At 35.5% G+C, this 22,200-nt stretch overlaps 2 protein-coding genes, 1 long non-coding RNA gene and 1 pseudogene across 5 annotated transcripts; 3 read left to right on the forward strand and 1 right to left on the reverse strand.

The window, feature by feature from the left end:
* Positions 1-224: 224 nt before the first annotated feature.
* LOC148911490 (uncharacterized) lies at positions 225-4,117 on the reverse strand. The gene is made up of 4 exons (XM_089029936.1): positions 3,986-4,117; positions 2,828-2,923; positions 2,143-2,246; positions 225-1,108 (listed from the first exon to the last, which is right to left on the reverse strand). Exons 1-4 carry the CDS (start codon positions 4,053-4,055, stop codon positions 899-901), a joined length of 480 nt encoding a protein of 159 aa, XP_088886062.1. The 5' UTR covers positions 4,056-4,117; the 3' UTR covers positions 225-898.
* Positions 4,118-5,540: 1,423 nt separating this feature from the next.
* On the forward strand, positions 5,541-11,317 carry LOC148911491 (uncharacterized; annotated as a pseudogene). The gene is made up of 6 exons (XR_016119669.1): positions 5,541-5,872; positions 6,118-6,361; positions 6,527-6,722; positions 6,922-7,276; positions 7,362-8,335; positions 8,459-11,317. The product of XR_016119669.1 is annotated as an uncharacterized LOC148911491 (transcript).
* Positions 11,318-12,072: 755 nt separating this feature from the next.
* On the forward strand, positions 12,073-18,437 carry LOC116300492 (uncharacterized). Of its 2 annotated transcripts, XM_089030091.1 has the most exons (8): positions 12,073-12,265; positions 12,462-12,541; positions 14,133-14,237; positions 15,065-15,166; positions 15,669-15,965; positions 16,781-16,942; positions 17,434-17,520; positions 18,093-18,437. In XM_089030091.1, exons 2-8 carry the CDS (start codon positions 12,532-12,534, stop codon positions 18,128-18,130), a joined length of 801 nt encoding a protein of 266 aa, XP_088886217.1. In that variant the 5' UTR covers positions 12,073-12,265; positions 12,462-12,531; the 3' UTR covers positions 18,131-18,437. The 2 variants fall into 2 exon arrangements, with proteins under 2 accessions (XP_088886217.1, XP_031565228.1); XM_031709368.2 differs by lacking the exon at positions 12,073-12,265 and having other exon boundaries at positions 12,374-12,541.
* Positions 18,438-19,828: 1,391 nt separating this feature from the next.
* Positions 19,829-21,492, forward strand: LOC148911492 (uncharacterized). The gene is made up of 3 exons (XR_016119646.1): positions 19,829-19,989; positions 20,386-20,438; positions 21,217-21,492. It is a non-coding gene; the product is annotated as an uncharacterized LOC148911492 (long non-coding RNA).
* Positions 21,493-22,200: the final 708 nt, after the last annotated feature.

Here is a 22,200-nt window from a genome sequence, read left to right on the forward strand (position 1 = left end):
ACCATGTGTTTTTGGCCTAAAAACCCAGTTCAGTGACATCCTTGCAGGCAACAAATTATATTGATTTATTTTATGCTTCATAGTGCAGATCACACTCCACTTTTTCAAAAAATAAAGTTTTTCAAAATTTAAGGACAACCTTTTTTTTTCTTCAGTTCTAGTGATGAATAAAACTTTGCAAATGTATCAAAGCAATTACAAACAGAAAGAATAGTGTGATCTACTTTAATTTGATTACTGATCTTTAATTATTGATTTTTATCACAATGCCTGATTATTAATTATCAATATTTATATTGTGAATTACATTCACATAGTACATTTATATACATACGTAATTAGTTACATCACTGCACCCCAAACTAAACAATGACGTTATTAAAGTATTAATGATAAAAAGGTAAATTATACACCGTGAAAAGATAAAAAAACTTTTTGACGTTTTGGACGCCAGTCCTTTGTCACCTTATTCACCTATTGGGCACTCTTAGTCCCAACAGGATATCTAATTTGATACCTAATTTGTTAGGGGTAAATACTGGAGCAAAATTTGAAGTCGTCAACAAGATTAGATGTTAAATAGAAATCCAAAACTTGTGGAAGTGTTTTTGGGAAAGTGCATAGCACAGTAAAGGTCTTTTCAAAAACAATCAGTGGAAAAGTCTTATGTGTATGGAAGGATCCTTATTTTGTGTCAACATGGACAATCTAGATAATTATTTTCCTTGGTTAATGCATGTATAACAAGGAAAGTTTGCAGAAAACATTGAACAACAAAAATAGTATGGCATTTCAACATCTTCCAATGTCATCATCAAGTACACTTGAATTTTTATTTTAAATATGCTATTTTTAACTGATTTTGTTGTTCAATATTTCATGTCCATGTTTGTCATTATTATGGAAGAAACAGAACACAAACTGGTATCTTTGCATTCTTGACGCAGTAGCTACATGTGGACCCAAGTTCTTCACCCTCTGTTTTGTCACCATGGTGGTTCATGACAATTATGTCTGCTTTTTCCTCTACAGAAAAGTCACATATTTTTTCAGCAACCTTGCCAGCATCTCCGAATGACAATGGAATTTTATTGGACTTGGAGGAGAACTAAAAGCAATAAAAAAGTAATGAATTGTTGGAATGAAAAATATTATTCATTGTGGAAATTGAATAAATAATACTTACCCATTTTCCCGGGGGGGGGGGGGGGGGGGTACTCCTATATTTGCTATATGGGTATGTGCCGCCCTTAAGGGTATGGTTTTTCAGCTTTTGGGTCTGGGGTAGGGTATCATTTTTTGACATTTTGTCTGGGATAGGGTATCATTTTAGTCTGGGATAGGGTTAACAATTTGGTCATTTTTGTATGGTGAATAGGCTACCCTTTTTGACGGCTCAAAAACAATAAAAATGTTAGTAAAAATTGATTGCAATCTATTGACTAACCAGGTTTAGTCTGGGATAGGGTGTACAATTCTTAGTTTTAGTCTGGGGTAGGGTATGTAGAATCAATATTTTAGGTCTGGGATAGGGTCAGGGTTTTGAGGTCCTGGCGGCACACCTCAAAAATAAGGACCATAATGTTTCGACTGCAAGCTATCCGTCTGTGTCAGACGATAGTGTACTTAGACATAGTATGGTGTACATGGTGCATTAGTCTATAATATACTGTCGCCTGTTGAAGCCTAGCAGTCTGAGGTCAAAACATTGCAGCACTGTACTTCCTAAGAAAAGAGTATGATCTTTGGTATATCTTGGTGTAAGAACCTCACAACTGACATAACAATCTCTTTCCACACCACCCGTCACCTGTATCAATCACCTTGTTCTAAGTTTCACAATTTGTCCTGTCTGTCTAGTCAGGGGCAAATCCAGAAATTGAGAGAGTATGGCCGCAAAAATTTGGTGTTAGACAAATGTAGATGCTGACTTTGCAAAACAAAAGTAAAGAAGGTCTTGCGGCATGCTGGCAATGGCATTCTTAAAATTTATGGTTTGCAGAAATATTTTTGTATTGTATTCTGGGGATATTTGTTAAAGGAGAAAGTTGAAACAAAGCATCTAAATCTACAATTCACCCCACCCCCCCTCCCTAAACCCACCCTTGCTAGTAATCACTACATAAGTTTTAAAAAACATACACAGTTTTCTTTGCACTTTTTTTCATATCTTTGCAGCAATTCATCAGCTTCTTTTTCTTTGACATGTTGGTTATAGTTCCAGTCTTCAGCTACATCTTTTACAGCTACAAAATAATCAAATGAATAAGAAATTAATAAAATAAGCCATTTGAATTATAGGGTCATATACAACCACCAAAATTATTTGCCATATTTTAATTTACTTGCATAATAAATTGCAGGGAAAAATGGGGAAAAAATAGTTGTGACAGTAAAAAGTGGTTTGGTTAAAAACTGTATCAATAACTGGTGGCTAAAGTGACGCAAGAGGAAGCATACATTTTTATTACGTCCTATGGCTATAAAGTTTATTCCCATCTCACTAATATCCATTTATTTTACGAAAACAAATTTTAGGGAAGCACGAGTGGCGTAGCAGTGAGAGCACTTGCCTCTCATCAATGTGTTGTAGGTGATCATGAGTAGAGTTTCTAAGTTTACTCTCTTGTGCTTCGAGGGTTTTTCTCCAGGTTCTCCGGTTTTCCTCCCTCCATGTAAAATCAACTCCTAAATTCCAAATTCGATCCTGGAAGGAGGGCCACAGGTTTGTTATAGCCGCTGGCTATTAAGTGGTACCCTCCTAAAAAGGAAGTTTTTTTAAGAAAAGGATGTGGTTTTTTTTAAATCCTGGCTGATCTTTACTTACCTGGCCATGTTAAACTAGCATCATACATTTCTGGTAGAATGTAAACGTTAAGAAAAATAGCAGTATCTCCTTCATGATAAAGATGGGTGCAGTACCCTAGCAATGCAAAACAATTGCTTCATTTACTAAGGTTTTGATTGAGCTATGTGCTGACTGAGACAACAGTCATGGCAGGTAAAATTGGTAATTTGTGTTTATGATATTTGTAATTCCTCTTTTTTTGACGCTATATATACTTTACTAATCCACTATGGAGGGCAATTACAAGTAGAAAGCATAAGCTAATACTTTAATCGCCCTATACTTTTATTACCTAAAATAACATAATTTCCCTTATTTGTATTACAATATGTATTTGAATATTATATCCTGTAAATATATAACTGTATATAAAAAAGTCTAATAAACAAGTTGAAGTTGAAGTTGAAGTAATACACTGCCGTCAATCAAACAAATCATTCTTATGTACCATTTCACATTTCACAGTTCCCATATAGTCATGACTGTTTCTCAATCAGCTAATGGCAATGAAAATAGTGCTAATTTATAATAATCATTCAATAGCTAGTGTATTATATTACGAGATTTTAAGATAAGATCTTCTGGTACATGTGGTACAGTTCCTGTTTGTATGAGAATCTGCATTTATTTGGGTTGGGTAGGGGGCCATATATTTGGAGGGGGGAGTGATGTATGGTTCTTAGTAAAACGCTCGACTATGCCTCTGAGGTAGTAGCGACAGAAAAATTGGAAGACCAAAGGCTTCAGTTGTGACACATATAGCTCGTTGAATTCAATCAAACGTTGATGAAGTGACTTTATCAGACGTATGGTAAAAATGCCCCTGAGACATACATTTATCAACGTTCTGCTATTAAGAATCCTGCATTCTGAGGATAGTAAGGTTACTAAACGATAGAATATAGGGGATTTTAAACGTCTATATGTTTAACGGGGCTCCTTTTGATAGCAGAGGCATTTTGCCACTGACTGGATTACCTTGTTGTTATTTTTATTTAAGTTTAAATTTAGGTCAGATCATCAGCTCCGAGCTCCTCCTTCACCCCTCCCAACTTCATAATTTGTTATTCTAAACTCACACTTGCTTTGAAAATTAAAACAATTTAACAACGAGGCCCTTATTTTGGAATTACTTACATTCAAAAGCTTTTCTACTCTGATCAGAGCCGTCAACAGGAAGCAACACATTGCGTGATGCAGCCGCCATCTTGGTTACTGATGCACACCACAGGTAGCCCAAGCTCTCAATAATCAATGACTAAAAAAAGATATAACTAGCTAAAAACTAGTGTGAGCTGCGTCGGTGTTTCTAATGAAACAGTAATGATGAAAAGGTAAACTATACACCGTGAAAAGATGAAAAAACTTACTGACGTTTCGGACGCTAGTCCTTCGTCGGAGTTTTTACTCCGACGAAGGACTAGCGTCCGAAACGTCAGTAAGTTTTTTCATCTTTTCACGGTGTATAGTTTACCTTTTCATCATGACTAAAAAAAGAATGAAGTCAAGCCTGACACCGCTGCAAAACGCAATGCGCATGCGCTAAAATATTATTTGTTTTGTAAACGAACCTTGCTGCCATAGCGCGAAATTCAAAAAGCCGAAGCGAATAAAGCAAAGCCGATCGAGAAATTCTCAGAGTAGCTAGAGTGTCATATTTACAATAACATACTTTTTGCACCACATAGTTTTACGTTTGCACCAAAGGAGAAAATGAAGGGTAAAGTGGGTCGCGTGCCGTCGAGTACTGCTATCGCTACTATCGTGTTGTTGTTTTTACGAGTGGTAGTCTTAATGCATGGTTCAAACAAGACTGGTATATGCATGAGGGCTGAAAAAACAAGAACAGGAAGGGCTTGCCAAGGCAGACTGTACACGGTGAATTCGGAGATAAGTAGAGTAAAACTGTTGCCGATAAATTCCCGGCTTTGTCGGTACCATTGGGATGTCGCACGGAGGGAAAACCTACGATGTGCTTGTCCAAAACAAGACTATTTCAAGCACTCAAGACTAAATGCGAACAAAATACCACAAAGATTTTACGCTGTATTTGGTCGTTGGTGCAATTTATGCAAACAAACAGCAGACGAAGACTTTAAAAACCACCAGCTATACGCATCGGCAGCGCGAGCAAAAGAAGTATAAAGTAAAACAAAACAACTCTACTCTTTCTCATTCTTTGAAGCTTTTGGAATTGAATTGCAGTCTCTCTCTTTAACATTTTTGTCAGTTTGTAGCAGCAGACACATGTGTAAAGTTTTTGTTTACCTTTTCCCTAAGGAAAACTGTAGCTTTGGTATTTTTGTTATCGTTTAAAATTCTAATTTCTCCTGAACGTTTCGGTTCTTTGTTTACAGTCAAAGGTCAAGGTGAAAGTTTTTCATAAAGTGCATGTTTCTGATTTGCTTAGCATTTTTCCACCTTCTAAAATAAGTACGAACGTCAAGCAGTAATTAATCCTAAATGGAAAATGTTTTATATTAATTTTTTGTTATAATAAGGGACATGAACGAAAATAAACGTCTTGTTTCTTAGTGTGACAAAGAAAACGAAGACCAAGCAGGGAAAACCTCCGAAGTATTATCAAGTCCACTTCAGGTGGTGACTCCTAAACATGTTTTGAAAGCGTTTCTCCTTTTTTTATTACTATTTTTTTCATAAAAGGGAAAACTCATTGCTGGGCTAACAATTTTCAAGTTTTTCATTTTCAGGAATTTATGATTGACCTATCTTTACAGATATGGCAGTTTACTGGATCGCCCATTTTACACCTCCATGAAAACTTGGTGTACTGCAGTTCATCTTCAGTTATTGACACTACCTCACCTAAAACAGAGAAGCTCAAAGAAACCAAAAACCAACTTTCGAACCTTTTTACAAGACTCAATGTTCTATTAGAAATATGTGGAATTGAACTTCAGCACCAACAACTTGATAAAGTTAAAACTTCAAGAGGAAAAGTAGTGATTGACAGAGACACCTGGGAAAAAATGAATGATGCACTGGAAAAAGAAAACACTGTTGGTAATTTTTAATTTTTTGTTTTCATATATCTATTATAATAAACTTAACCACCTTGAATGGTTAATTTATTTTGAAAAACCACTCTTTTTGCACTATAATTTAAACAATGGGATCAGTAGATACAAAATGTATAAGCAATTTCATAAATATTCAAAGCTTAAAAACTTAAATGAATACTAAATTTGTTACCTACCATGTTACTATAACCTTGCTCTGATTTAATTCAATTTTATTTTTAAATACAGACAGCTCATTTGATGATCTAGTGCAACGCTTTCAACTTGCATTGTACCACCACTACACAGCCAACAATGATTCCCCGCTCTACAGTCCACAGTCGATGAGAGAATTTACAAAAAGTCATGTACCTGGGTTGTATGATCTGGTCTTAAAATCTATATCCAGGGAAGATGCCCGCCTCAGTGAGGAATATACTGCTGTCCAAGAACAAAGAACTGTTGTTTTGTTGCACACACTTGCCTATTTCAGGTAGAGGTTTCATAATATCATATGATAAGCTGTGTGACTGAGGAATGGTGCTTTAAGCTAGATATCTGTGATATGTATCTAAGGATAATAATACTTTCCCTTTCTTGGAATTTAATTTTAATTATTACTTCAGCAACACTGTTTCTTTTGTTTCTGAATCAATAGATCACAAAAAACTTGCTCACTCCAGAAAGATGAAGGCCTTTTTCTCCAAGAGCATGGAGCCTCACGTTCTGCCATAAATGCTGGAAGGGTCCTTGGCTTTAGCACCAGTCCAAGGAATGTTGATCAACAAAAGCAGCAGCTAATCCACACCTACCCAGGAGCAACAACATATAATGGCTGCTATCAAGGTACTTTTTTTCTGAAAAATAATTAAAAAAGGAAAAAAACAAAAACAAAATAAAACAACAACAAAAAAAAAACATATAGAAGTGTGCAGTGGAATCCCTAATATCTTGAACTGCTAAGGGAAAGGAAAAGGTGATGCTCATTTAATCAAGCATCAAGTGCAAGTCAGCTTTATTTGAATATTATATATTTTTTGTCTTGTCTAACAGGGACAATTTCTCATGGTGAATCTTCTAGATGATTTCCATAACATTTTAACCATCAGGCTTCCATCAGAGCTTAAGCTATCTGTTGCCACACATATGGCAAGCAGCCTATTGGACATCCATGAAAATATACCAGCTGTACACCTACCTTTAAAAAGAGGAAGCCAACACAGCAGTATCCAAGTAAAAGTGTCTGGAACAGAAAAAAAATTGCCGGGGAGGCATAATTGTAGTAAATATAAAGGAATTGCTCAATGCCTTTAATAAAGATAGACACCAAACATTTCTTGCAAGAATGCCATCAGGACTTTCAATCAGTCCTAAAAACATGCAGCCAGCAGCAAATAAGAGAATTAAGGTAAAATATATAGCATAAATTAGAATAATATAGACATTCGTCATCAGCCATTTTTAATTCACAGTAATATTTTCCATTTTACTAGGGTATATTCTGAGCTTTCATATAGTGAACTGTCCACTCTGAGTACGACAATACTTATAGATGAGTTTGAACAATCTCTGAAAAGTATGGAGGACTATGAAGCAGCCATTCATCATTATATTTGGTCAATGCCCTCATCTTCATAACTACCTTCAGCAATATGTACTGCCGGCTCCTGGAGACTGGCCAACATGGTTCTATCAAAAGAAGCTGATAGCTCGATCGAATAATCCAAGTATTCTTTCAATAATCCCAGAGCAAGGCCCATTTCATGTCTTTCTTAATCTTCAAGAAGACATAATCAAGATGTATCACTTCATGTTGGGAAATGTATACCACAAGATATTTGGATCAGTTTTACCAAACAAGCCCAAACCTTTTCGCATCAATATTTTAATCAATGCTGTCTTTCTGGGATGGTTAAAAATTAGATCAAAACTACTTCAGAAATTCAAACTTTGCAAAGATATTGAATATTCTTGTCTACTTCATATACTTGAAGAAGTTATTCCACTTAGTGTATTCCATTATTCCTTAATTTTTAGGTCAGGAGATCTTGAAGAATACACTGAGACAATGATGCGGCTAATGGTTTTGTTCATAATCTGGAGAAGAAAACATTACAATCGATCAACAATATCAATGCTAAGTGATTTATGGTACCGTAAAAAATATTTTTCAACTTACTACAAGATGAAACAACTTTGGATGACTCTTATTACTGAAAAAAAGGTTGAGATATGGCACAGTATGCTGAGAGACCGAGTACAGGTATACGATGATGCAAAGCAAATAAGATCAAAAGCAACAGCAATGACAGCTTCAAAGTCGGAACAGAACTTCCAAAACAGTTTTGTGAAACCTTATAAAAGAGGGTGTTCTGAAAAAGATATGAGTATTGTTGCTGGAAAATCTGCAGAGGTTCTCCTTTCAACTATTAAGTCAGTTGGAAAAAACTTGGGTAAATCAAAACAGGTATGTTTACCTATTAATGAGTTTAAAACATTTTTAACCCCTATATATATATAGTAAGTTATAAATATAAATTTAAAAAATTGAGACTTGAGAATCTTAACTATCAAAACGTATTGGTTTCAGGTGCAGCAAAATCAAAATAGCAGTGGCAAAACAAATGACAAGAAATACATGTACCATCTTCATACCTTTGATTCAACTGTTGACGCAAAGGCTCTCCCATTTGCTTACACTCACTGCAAGTCTGCCCAAGCAACATTCCCAGATGCAACCAAAGTCTGTGACTATATTGAATGCAATGTTACTGACTCAACAGCTGATGCTGTAAGACTTCCATGTTTCCACACCATCCACAGAACATGTCTCAACTTGGTTGCAAATAAATGTCCCATCTGCACTAAAAATCTTGATGTTACAATAAATAAATTAGCAACTTCCTTTAATGAAAGCCACCTTAAACCAACATCCAGTTCAAACACAACTTCCAAAGACCATTCAGATGATGATGATTTTGGTGATGGCAGTGATGACGATAGTATTCACATCAACCAAACAGTAGATCCTGAATACTATTCTTCAAGAGCTTGGGAATCCTACATTGACCAAGAATTAGACACCTTTACAGTTTTGCAACCACAAATTAATGTCAGTGCAAGCTCCCAGCAAACATCCCAGTCTGTGCATCATCCAGTTGCAGTTAATATTCAGATTGCTAAATCATCGCTTGGTACCTCCAAATTCTGGTTTTTACCACCACAGCTGTCTCAAGCAACTCTGTTTGGAAGGAATGGTTCTAATGCCTGTACTTTCATCTCCTTGTTAATGGCAAAGGAATACACTAGCTCACTACATTATGCTATTCTCCAATTGACTTGTAATTCCGATCTGAATCAAACATGGTTAATCATTGTTGTTGTCTGCCATTGCTCGAGGGAACCAGGTATATGACAATGTAACGCAATCCCTAGGCAATCCATTCTTCAGTGTAGCTGAAGCAAATCACCATCTAACAGCTGTAATTGCCCCTGTCACTGTGACATTGGAGGAATCCTTGGATCTTTCTATTACTTCTGTGGATCCTCAAGTACCTCAGAGTTCCCTTGCCTTCTATCTACAACGGCTAGTTAGAGAACGAAACTTGGCAGCGTTGATCATAGCGAACGGGATGACCGTGTGTTTCGTTGGTCAAAACAACAACGTGTATTTTTTGGACAGTCATCCACACTATTATGGGCAAGTATTTGGAGCCATGGTTGGAATGGCACAAGTGGATAAACTCGAAGAATTACTCATCAACATCAAGCAGCAAATTTGTCCCAACTTTAACGTTTGCTCTTTGACTTTCGCTTCCTTTGTCTAATGGTATGGACCAGAGAACACTGTTTACGAAGGTTTACGAACATCATCGAGTTCGAAAAATACTTTCAGAACGGTAAATCTAATGATCAAACAAATAAAACTCTCACACAGAGTTAGGTTCAATCCATTTAATTGAATTCGATAAAAAATTAACACGGTGTGAGTTTTTCTTGGCCATTCTTTCAACGATCGAATCCTATTCCTAATTCTAATCCTATTAGAGTGGATGAAGAGTTATCTAGAAGGAAGACAGCAATTTACTGTGTTGAATGGAGTTACATCTGAACTGCTGCCAGTGTCTACCGGAATTCCTCAAGGATCCGTGTTAGGTCCAACACTCTTTACACTATTTGCTAACGATTTACCATCTGTTGTTGTCTCAGGATCGTCGTATATGTATGCAGATGACACAACAATTTTCTGTATCGGCGAATCTGCAGATATTGCTGTCTCTCATCTCAATAAAGCCTTACGAGAAGTTTATAGCTGGTGCTTGGTCAACCGTTTAACACCACATCCAGGAAAAAGCGAAGTGATGATAATTAGCAGGAAGACCATTACTGGACCGTTAGCTCCTGTGCTTCTGGGCAACTCAGTTTTACGATACGTTTCAGAAACGCGTCTTCTGGGTATGACTGTGGACGACAAGCTTAGTTGGGTACCACATGCGTTGGAACTAAAGAAGAACTTTGTCAACAAATTAGAACTGCTAAAACGTTCAAGATTTCTACCTAAGGATATCTTACGGAACTTCTACTTTAGAGTAATTTTGCCCTCTGTAAAATATGGCTTAGTTTTATGGGGTTCGTGCTGTAATTCAGAAATTTTCAATTCCATTGAGAGATTACATTGTAGGGCAGCTAGGATTATCTTCAATTTACCCAAAGATATGGCGTCATCTGATGTACTTGCATTTGACAAATGGACAACAATTAAGTTAGATTATAAATTAGAAATATTTAAGATTTTTCATAAAGCAAGCAATCGTAGTCTACCAGAATCTTTATCAGAAAGTATTTTTATAAAGCGCAATAGTAAATATTCTTTACGCGGAAATGAAACTCTCGCAATTCCAAGGTTTGAAAGCAGATTTTTAAAGGACTCATTGGTGTATCGAGGCTCAGTTCTATGGAATCTAATAATTTGTAATATTGATAAGGTAACACATTCAAATTTTAAGGACATCAAAGTACAGCTCAGTGCCAAGGACTATTTTATAAATTTCAATTTTGACTCTACTGCCTCGACGTCTCGCTTTAGAAAAAAGGACTTTGTATATATGTAACATTATTTTTTATTATGGAGTGAATGTAACTGCGCGGGCTGTTGGACTCGCTATGGGTGGCGGGTGCTGTTCAGATGAGGTGAATGCCTATTGACACGGTGTTCACCGCATTTGTCTGTGTTTTCTGCCCCTGGCGGGTCTAATAGCTTGCGCAGTTTGTGTATGTGAATGTGTGTGAGAATTATATATAAGATATTTAAAGTTATCTAAGTTAATTAGCTATATTTTTACAGATTCATACTTATATTATATTTCATTTATTTAATTTATTTTATGCACGACCCCACAAGCTTTTAGCTTTAAATTTTATCGTGTTTAAATAAAGGTATTCTATTCTATTCTATTCTATTCGAAGCGCGCCATCCGCCATTTTGAAATATATAAACTCGCGCATGCGCAGACGTTTTGCAGAGGTGTCGTCAAGCCTATGAAGTCACATTTATTTCTAAGGTAAATTTTAGGACGTTGATGATTGAATCAGAAATTTCCCCCTTGCTAGCACATAATGTTGTGGAAGTATAAATTTAAAAAAAAAAATGAATGCATTAGTCATGACCTTTTTTTCCAAATTATATGTGTTTCTTAATAAAAAAAAAAGAAAGAAAAAAATATGGGGCAGGAACCTAAAGTATAAACGCAAGAGAAATTCTTCTAGGATCGATTTTTTAAAAGTTTTTTAACTATTAAAATAGTTATTAAAATAGTTATCAAAAAGATATTAAAATAGTTTTCCTTAATTCGAGCAAGAGTGAGCTAGTGTTGCCTGTGTCAACTTCGGGATGTGGATAATTTTTCTTCGGAGGACCGGAAATGGTTTACGTTTTTGTCCTTTTTACATTAGGATACTTGTCTTATTTTCAGAGGCAAGCATTGTCATACCATGGACAAACGTCAAAATAGATAAAAATACCCATGAAATAAAGATATTTCATTTCATTTTTTTTCTCTCCAAAAAATAGCACTTTGGGGAGGTAACTAAGGATGGACAGGGGACTAATACCCTTAAAGGCCAGGCTATGATTGGTCAAACGTCAGAAGTTCTCGGAAAGTCATCGGGTTGTGAAAATAGCGCCAAAATTAATCCTAGGAAAACAGTAAAAATCGGCAAAAACCGCATGAGTTAACTTGCTTTTCGTTTTTTTCCCTTACTTTAAACATGAGACACAAGACATTATACATTTTGGTCACCCAATCTTGCCGGTTATCTGCGAAAGAATGGCTTCTTTGTGTTTGTTCTTCCCATATCGGGACATATAATGTAAAGTGAAAGTATTTTCAAATGCAAAGTGAGTGTATACTATTTTTAACTTCTGATGCCAGTGCGTTGAATTATATTAAATAATTATATTTCTTACAGCTTCTGGGGAATTCCCTTGACGTTGGGATTTAAAGTATATATTGTGTGGCTAGAACTCTTTGTAGTTACTTAACATTTCCTCTCTATAAGTACAGTATACAGTTGTTATTTTTTTAAATCTCAAGTTCGAAAAGACCCGAAACCAGACTGAACACTTCATTTGTGGTTACTAAAAGTTTATTTCCTGCGCAAATTATGAGTTCTGGTGAGTAAGACTTCTGTACTAGAAGTTCAATCGCTGAAATAAGACTTTACGTAATTATAGGAGAATATATGAGTTAATAGATTACCAATGCTACAGTACTACTAACTATTTGGGCACATTATAGTCTATATTACAAGCTTGCTTAGGCCTAATTCTTTATATCAAAATTGTAATAATACACAAGTAATTTATTGATTTGAGTCAATTATTGATTGAATAATTTTTATGTTCCCTTTTTCTTGAAATATCCGAAACTTTTCTTCTTCCAAAGCTAGAATACAATCATAATAATTTCATCTAAGAGGTTTTCTGTATGAGCTTCGAAAAGTTGACAGTCCAAAAATGGAAAAAAAAAAATTACTAGATAAAATATTGAATGAACGTTTGAAACAATGTTATATTTTCTTTCTCATTTTACAACTTTTCTGTGCAGTGAAATTCAAAAACATTCAGAGTTTTGATTGAATTTTTTATATTTTGTGCTTAACAGGCAAATGTTAAGTGCAAAATATTGACCACAATGTATAAAGGGTAATCCCCCAAATCAGCTTTACTTAAGTTGTTTTTTTGACAATTTGCCACATCATATTATCTTCCACTATGTATTTTTAGCAATATTTTGTGTGTATTGCATTTTATTGATTGCAACAGATATTTGCAAAATATGTATAAATAGATCGATACAAAGAAAAACCATTTATTACTTGACTTAGATATACTTAGCTCTATCTGACATGTCATTGAGACTTACAAGTTATCCCAAGGTACTGGGGAGTTTTCTTCAATGACATTCCTCATGAATAGTAAGAAACAAAGGCTCTGAACTGAGTGACACAATCACTCTGGGGGTTCCCCCTCCATTAAGCTTAGTTACAAGTGCATACCTTAGAGCTGCTGACTATGTGTTGAGTATGATAATCGCCCTAATTCACTATGACGTCACTGCTTGTTTATGTGGGGGATAAAATCGCCAAATCCAATAGAAAATTCAACAAAATTTGCTCCTAGCAAAACAGTTTAATCTAAATTGGCCTGGTTTTCAGATATAATATGTGTTAATATATACTAAGAGTGTTTGCTGGCTATTCTACTTCTCTTTGTGGATTGATACGGGTTTTAGGACAATTTTTGGTGAATTTTCCGTAGATTTGACCCCGTCCGACGACCATGATCCTTTGTGTTTAAACAATAGATTGTTGAAGATTGTTTTGATGTGACGTCATAGTGAATTAGGGCAATTAATGAAGACTTACTAGTTAATAAAACTGTGAGTTAGAAAATAAGCACTCTGTCTGTGACTGAGTCTAATATATGTATGCTTGTTTAAATAAATAAATAGAATAGGGAATAACTACAGTGGTTCCGCAGTTGCTCTTCTTCCAAATGCAAGTGGATAATCCTATTGGATCATAGAAATTAATTTTTGCAAAGGCAGGGGGTGGGGGGACAAAGAAAACATTCTGTAAAATAGTACACTTAAAAACTGGTCTGGTTGGGAAACTGACAATAACATTTTATTATGAAGCAGCTTTGGAAATAGCATTTTATTGAGACTGCATGGTTATTATTCTAATTGAAAATTTTCTTGCAGCGAGTTTGAAAGATCATAGCAAAGCTAAAGGTGGAGTATTCAATGTAAAAGTATATAATGGAGGCAATGCAATATGTGGACCAGGAGCAACTGCAACAATATCAAGTAAGCTTGATTCACACTCAAAATCTTTAAAATGTTTGTCTATATATTGTTATTGGTATGCTCCCCTTCAGAACTAGGAAATGTATACAGCATTATAGATTGATTTAACTTTGTCCGTGAAACCAAATAATGTTATTTAGTGACTAACAGTCCAAGTGAAACAAAAGAAAACAATGGAATTTGTGTCTATAAAACTGTGTTACTGTGTGTTGACTATTCTTGCCAAGTGAAGTAAGAAGTAAAATCACTCTAGTTCACATCCTTAGCTTGAATTGCATGAGTAATCATTCACCGGGGTACAGGTATTGCACTGGGATTGCTGCTCAGATGTGCCTGGCCCGTTCACTGGCAGCTGTCTACACTACATGTAGCTGTTTGCTAATTAACAAATAGACATCAGTTTTTTATGTGTCTGTCCTCTTATTAACGATAAATTGTGTCATCAGATTGTCAAAGTAGTGTGGATTCACAAGGCGTAGCCGAGTGGATCCGCATACTCTTTGACAATGTGATGACGAAATTTATTGTCAAAAAGAGGACAGACACATAAAAAGTTGATGGCTATTTGTATTTTACAATAACAAAAACGAGGAAAAATTCTCATTTTTAGTGATCAAAACAACCAACTGAAAGAGCGCACGCTCGTTGACATCAGCTTTATCTGTCTGTCCTCTTATTGATGATAAAAATTGACCAATCAGTGCGCAAGAAATTTGTAAGTTATTGTAAAATACTTTTTTGCTGTTGTGTTTGGCAGTGGTAGGAGTATTATTAAGAGTTTGGCTATTTTTAGTTGTTAATCGATGGCTACTGGTCTCATTTCTCAGGAAAATACCACAAATCAAGTTGCAGTGCACATCGACATAATAAAGCCATTAGTTATCCACTTGGGGACGATTACAATAAGTCTGAATTGTTACAAGGACCAGGTATATATATGTATATATTGATAATAACATTAAATAATTAATGGAATAAGAACAGCTATTTGCAGGAAACCGCACTAACTTTTTGTTGTTTTTCAACAATGGTCAAATCCTTTAATTTAAATGTTTCCTTGCATGGGTATTGATAATTTTCTTACTTACCGCCTATTATGCCTGCTGGCAACAAACGATGAAGTTGTAATAGCTCTTTTCCTTTGTTGCTGTTTCCGTAACACGATTGTTTTACAAGACCGGGTTGTTAGTCTTGTGCCCAACCCCCTAAGCTGTATGACCATGCAGTCAATCATGCTTTGTCTGGCCTCTATACTCTTCGACCTGTCTAGATTGGGTGACCCTACTAGGAGACAAAACTCCTGCCAGCATAGCACTATAGGGGTTATAGGGGAACGCAAGCTCTCCAACCACAACAAGGTGGCGTGGATATCAATAAACAGTCGGTACTTTTCGTGATAATGTCTTGTTTTATTTTCAATAATTTCTTCAGAACAACGGTTAACTGATGTTCCTGCTAAAGTTTATCAAGAACTTGAAAAGCAACTCAGCTTTGGTCAGTCAGACTGGAAGAATCTTGCGTGTCACATTTTCCCCAGCTTGAAACAAGATGAAATAGAATACCTTACTACCAGATACCGAAGAAACCGAGCAGAGGGGATCTTTAAGAAAATGAGTGAAAGAGGAATAACCCTGGGACAGCTTGTTAAAGGTCTTGAGTCTATTGAAAGACAAGATGCTTTGGAGATTTTGTTTGAAGCAGGATATCCAAGGGAATCTGATACAATAGGTAACAACATAGAATCAGATGCAGTGCTAAAAATAATGGCTGCTCATGTAGTTGCCGATCCTGATGACTGGCCAAATTAATTTTAGCTTGGTCGTACCTCATTTCTGGCTCAATGTTACTGATCAAAAGGTCAAAGATTTGACTGAACAACAAAGTTGCTTTTCCAGTTTTCGTATGACAGGCCATTATTTTAAGCTCTGAGAATTTAACTTTACAATTAATTTAAATAATAATAAATTATATATATCTTGATCTTTATCCATTGGTATAACATTGCTTTAGTTGTATTGCATATTGGTTACTGTTTATTTTTTGTTTAATTTGCTTAATTTTTTTTTTTTTTGACCATGCCATAATTAATATTGTGGCTTTCAATATTCTGTGAACAGGGTGGTTTAGAGCTGCATATTCTTTTTTTTTTGCTGCTGTCAATCAAAATTAATCAGTCATCGCCTTTTATGTTCTTGACTGACAGCAACAACTAGATATTGAAATGTCGACGTTCACAGAGTAGTGAAAACCACAGTACCTTCATGGTCATCTCCATGGCTTTTTTACTCTATACCAATATGAGTTTCTAGAAATATTTATTTTGTTAATAACCTCAAGGTGGTTGCATGATTGATTTCATACATCAAAATTGGCAACTTTGGTAATATTTATTATAGTGACAAGCATCCATTCATCAACTTTTTTTTTTTTTTCTTTTTCTTTTTTTATATGGATTGCAAATTGTCCTCACTAGACATTGCCTTTTGCAAAACCTTATAATTATTAATTTGTTAATGCAGATTTTAATTTTCCAAATATTACAGCAGAAAATGATGAGTCGGTCATGGAAGCCTGCAGCAGAATTCAAGAAGAAGCCATTGATGAAGAGAGAGAAGAAGTTCCTCAAGAGAATGTTTGCTTTGAAAAAAACTCTTATAGAGTTTTCATTGAAGAACCCACCTTGAAGGGGGTTATAGGCAGTGCAGGTAACTTTTCTAAGTAGCTTTATAGGAATTAATGATTGTATTTTAATTATTTGTCCATGATATCACCCAAAATAGTAAGACACAAAATCAACACTCAGATACCTATCAACCAACTGTCGGCCTATTTTTGACTGTTTGTTGACTCGCTGTGGGCTGTGCAACTGCCAGGTGTTGACAGTGGGCCAAAACAGCTCTGACAGCTGAATAACCTATAGTCTTTTTTTCTTTGACCCTTTGAAGGTCAAAATCCAATGTTCCAGTTTTAAATTCTCTGTATAAGATGAATTCATTGTACATGTAGTGTATGTGTCAGTGGTAGGTTTAGGGGATGTTCAAAGATGGCCATGCACTCTAAAAACTACAATTTTTGAACTTGGAATTTATTTGCAAAAGAAAATCATTGCTTAATTGCTAAAAAGATGCATGCAGCTTTTTAATTTTGTGAACCCCCTTATATATAATATTAATATATTTTTTTCTTATTTGTAAAGATGGTAGTTCAACATCATTTGTCAGGAACCTAATGTCCAGAGTGTGTTTAGTACAGTTCCCTACAACGCCTGAAGAAAGATTTACAAGTATGTGAATTTAGCACTAGCTTCGTTGGAACATGCTGATTTAGATAAAAGCTGCAATTGGTTAATGCAATGGGCAACAAACTTCTGTCAATCAAATAAATCATTCCAATGGATTCCATGTACCTTTATGTACTTTATACAATGATAATTTGACTGATGGTAGTTTATTGCCTGATTTATTAACTAATGTATGTTGCAAGAGGTTGTCTCAATCGGTTTCTCCCTATCAGTGAGTAACAATGAAAACAGTCTAATCCACTTTGTGGTTGTGGTAGCTAGAGCACTTGATAGTCATCAATGATCGTCAATGTTCTTGGTTCCACCAAAAAATATTGTCAGGATTTATGCCTCTAGTAAACTGCCAATTTTCAGTTGAAAGACCCAAAAATAGACCCTTGTAATGGTCATTCACTTTGATGACCTGTTTTGCATTGTTTCCAAAGGGGGTGAATGATAATAATATATTATAGCCACTCAAAATCCACCCCCTAAATCCACCCTTGATATAATTCGATTATGACAGCAGGGATTAGTTTACTAATTCCTCTATCATTTGTACATTTGCATTTTAGGTGCTGTATCAATGTTTGAGGAAATCCAACGAGAATAATAAATTGACACTTTACACTACTTGTTTAGACGACCACATTTTCAACTGTTCTGAGTTACTTTGAAGCCCCTAATGTAGTAGTTATCAAAGACATAAACCATACTGAATATTTTAAACTATGATATACGGTTCTAATACATTTTTATTGCTTAAGAAGCAAAACATCCATGTCAGGGATGTAGGCTGGGGGGCCAAGGAGCCAGCCCCCCTCCCCTCTTCATGGCAAGGAAATAGTGGCTTTTATAATTTATATAGTAATTTTGCAGTTTTTGTTGTGTTTTGCAAGAATAAAACTTTTAAAACAAAATAGTTTTTGAATTTGGACCTCCTCCTGGCTAAGCTCCTGCGTGCATGAGCATTGATCAAATGTGTGACTTATGTTAACATAATTATTTATTCATTTAAAAAAAATTTTTATTTACTGCAAAGTGTTATAAACGGACCTGCACCATGATGTCAAGGTAGAGCTACTGTACATAAGTTAAATCATTTAATGGTTATTATTAATATTTTAGATATCAAGCATACCTTGTTATAGGAAATTTAACTTTGCAAAAAAAAAAAAAAAATTATAAAATAAAATTTAAAAAAATTAAATTAAATCTTCATTTAAGTGCCTAGTCGTTCTAGCGCTTTCACACTCATTGGGGACACTTTTCACTCACACACACTACCACTACATTCAATGTTCTATGCACACAACACTCAACTCATGTTGATTTTTACGAAGGGAGGAAAACCGGAGAACCCAGAGAAAAACCTCGTAGCATAGGAGAGAACCAACACATCAAACAAACTCAATCCAAATGTTATGTTACACCCGTAATCTTTATTTTTGTATATGTTTCTTTACTTTCTCTCTTTCTTCCCTACTATCTTCCTCACTTTTTTCCCCTTTAACAACTTTCTATTCTTGGCAACAAAGCCCTGTCATTCTTATCACACATGCTTGACAAAATGCTGAGCAAAGACTGCGAAGTGGCTCTCCAATGTGGGGGTATGAGGAGGGGAGGGCGAGAGGAGATGAGGGAGAGGGTCCTTCCTACCTCCAATTCCCCATTTCCCAGGCTTTGATCAGCATGACGAATTTTGATTGAGCATCAGGGCAGGAAGAATAGCGGGGCTTAGAGTACGTTGTGAAATGTGATCCCTGGGGGGGATACTCCCACATATGGACTATACGGGGATGATCCCCTGAACAGGGTATGGTTTTTTGAGCTTCTTGTCATAAACAGGGTATGCAATTTCACTCAAGTTCCAAGTTCTTCTTGAGTTTCCTGTCATATTCAGGGTTTCTACTTTCGTATTGACCAAAACTGGTCATTTATGGCCGTAAAAAAACGATACGCGAGATGACATGATAATTGAAACAGGAACTCAGTGCAATAAATTATATCTTTTATTATAAACAGGGTACCCCTTTCAGAATCCCAGCGGAACACCCCAACCCAAATTCTGGCCGAGTACCCCCCGGGATGTGATCGTCCAGGTGGTGACTGACCTTTCGACAACCTGAGAGAAAGTTATCTTCAGAGTCCAGTGAGAAAAAATATAGATATGTAGATAATCATATGAAAACGATTCAAAACATTTCTAATAAATAGAGGAAGCACATTTTTTACCTAAGATCAGAAATTCTACTGCATAGTAATAAGTCCGGTTTTAGATTGTTTTGGGTTCCCTGTGGATGAAACAACCAAGAAGCGAGAAGAAGACCTGGGTCGGCCTTGCTGTGAAGGCAAACCAATATGGATGGTGTCCGTAAAAACTATGCTAACAAAATAAACCAAGATATAGCAAATGAAGGAATGATGTACGACCATTTAAGCAAGATAAGGCGTGTACAGAAACTATTCAAGGTATTTTGAGTCTTTATTTTATTTATTGTCCTATATCTTGCCCCAAAATGATGAGGAACGTAGCAAAAGATTTTTGTTATTTTACAACGACTTTTCTTCTCATTTGTCTTTTTAAAGATTACTTCTTTTCACTTTCTAATCTGCTTAAACATGATAATGTCTTGCTAAGGAATGCACTTTGTTTATTCGTCCGTTCTTGAAGGAAACAGTCGAAGTTACCTTTTTAAATTCAAGCAATTCAAAAGAAAGCTAAGAGGAAGTTAAATATGATTTTTAGCTAGAAAACATAAGCTTACGTCTTATACAGTCTTTGAAGTGAAACTATGTGAGAACTTTTTTATATTCGTATATTCGTTCTGTATATTAATGTAGAGTATTTTGTTATTGTTTCCTTAGCCTGGTGAAATTCCAGTTCATCTATTAGGGAAGAGTGACATGTCTCTTTACAGGTTGGTGCTAAAGCTACCTTAGACAAGTAGAAAAAATGAACACAATGACTGGCTCCAGGGGAAACTATTACATGTATTTTCATAAGTACATGACCAGCACAACCCAATACATCTGGATTTTTGGCTCCTGTCAATCACAAAATTACTAACACCTCCCTCCCACCTCCCTGCTCAGACAGTTAGAAACTTGACTAATGGAAGCCAAAACGTTTCCCAGACAATTCAAAGTAGAGTTCTTCATAATTTTGAAAATGGATATCATACTTTTATCATTCTCCTACCCAAAGCCTTCTCAACTTTCTTATGAAAAATTGAAGGCTCTGGTAACACACAAATTGACCGTTAATTTGATTGGTTTAAATTTTTTGCATAATCATTTATTTCTGGTTTGCTAAATAAGTGAATAAGTGGAGCATGTGCATATCTGACGACCTAGAATCTGGGTCTTCTGGTTTGTGTGTTACCAGAGCCTTCGATTTTTGGGGTATGAGAATGATACTTTTATTCAATGGGGCCAAGGTAAAGAGTACCTGTTTTTTGTGTTCACTACAGATTACAAATAGAAGCTACAGTAAACCAAGTCTTCATTCCCATTTTGCAAAATGTATTTTAAACTATTTTTGAATTTAGTTTTTGCAGGATACTATGAATTATCAAGAACTTGGCTGTTTTACCCCCCTCAGCCGAAGACTTTGGGAGATAACACAGCCTTGGTCTTGATAATTTATCATGCTTACCCTTATCAAATATTATTTTTTTAACTATGATTTTATTCCAGGGGTGTTATGGTTGGCTCTTTGATTGGCCTCGGCATTACTTTTGGCACTGTGGTTATGATGGCAACAAATCATCTTTCCAAGAAAAAGTAAAAACAATTTGCTAAGTAACAGTGTAACAAAAAGTATAAACAACGTAGTGTAAAGAGTGATGGCTTCTTCTATTTTGTTCTTGATTTTAAATCAGTTCTAAAAATACTGTTACTCAAAATATTGTGTTTTTTGAAAGATTTGATGGTTGTAACAAGTCTTGTTGAGAATAAAAATATATTTAAATATTTTGTTTGTTTGCTTATTTCATTTGTTTATTGTCTCAGGTATATGGATTTTAATTGGCCCATGAAACAAAGTTGTAAAATTAGTACACCATATTATTAGATGAGAGGTCTAATTAATGTTTTAGTCTAAACCTACTTATTGGTCAAATTAATAAATACAAAAAAAATAAAAATAAAAAAAGAGGAAAATCAAATGTAGTCTGCTCCATCATTTTCAATATGGGACACATCAATACTCCCCTTCACAGTTCCCTGCATCATCTTTGCATCGAAGTGAGACGAACGGTGAGCTTGCAAGGATAGAGTCCTTTTTTAACACCTTGGACAATTATTCACGTTTCTATCATTGCAAGCTCACCATTTGTCTTGCTTCGATACAAAGGCATGACTACTTTCAAGATGGTGCAGGGAACTGTGAAGGGGACTATTCTTAGAACTGGACCAATGAGATTCTTAGAACTGATGCATGAGAACTGGCCATTCAGACTGATTGGTTTGACTTTATGGAAAGTGCCATTATTCTTAAGGCATGACACATGGTCTGACATGGGAAAACAAAGTGAAAGGTCTACATTCTCACATTCCACTAATGATGGTACAGTGTACATGGAATTCCAAAGTGTTTATATTGTTGCATGTATGCATTCTTTACTCTACCGTTGTTATTCGTAAATATTGACAGTAAAATGAAGCTAATCCTAAGTGAGT

The sequence above is a fragment of the Actinia tenebrosa genome, unplaced genomic scaffold, assembly GCF_029948245.1.
Source record: "Actinia tenebrosa isolate PJP-AT-01 unplaced genomic scaffold, QUT_ActTen_1.0 PGA_scaffold14__42_contigs__length_11649687, whole genome shotgun sequence".
NCBI classification, from domain to species: Eukaryota; Metazoa; Cnidaria; class Anthozoa; order Actiniaria; family Actiniidae; genus Actinia; species Actinia tenebrosa.

What these genes read in the sequence shown, in the direction of transcription:
- LOC148911490 (XM_089029936.1), bottom strand. Translation starts at nt 4,055, where the DNA reads ATGGCGGCTGCATCACGCAATGTGTTGCTTCCTGTTGACGGCTCTGAT. An exon ending in GAGTAGAAAAGCTTTTGAAT is followed by an intron (nt 2,924 to 3,985) that starts GTAAGTAATTCC and finishes TTGCATTGCTAG; the next exon opens with GGTACTGCACCCATCTTTAT. An exon ending in AAAAGTGCAAAGAAAACTGT is followed by an intron (nt 1,109 to 2,142) that starts GTATGTTTTTTA and finishes TATTGCTTTTAG; the next exon opens with TTCTCCTCCAAGTCCAATAA.
- LOC116300492 (XM_089030091.1), top strand. An exon ending in TGAATTGTTACAAGGACCAG is followed by an intron (nt 15,167 to 15,668) that starts GTATATATATGT and finishes TAATTTCTTCAG; the next exon opens with AACAACGGTTAACTGATGTT. An exon ending in AAGGGAATCTGATACAATAG is followed by an intron (nt 15,966 to 16,780) that starts GTAACAACATAG and finishes CAAATATTACAG; the next exon opens with CAGAAAATGATGAGTCGGTC.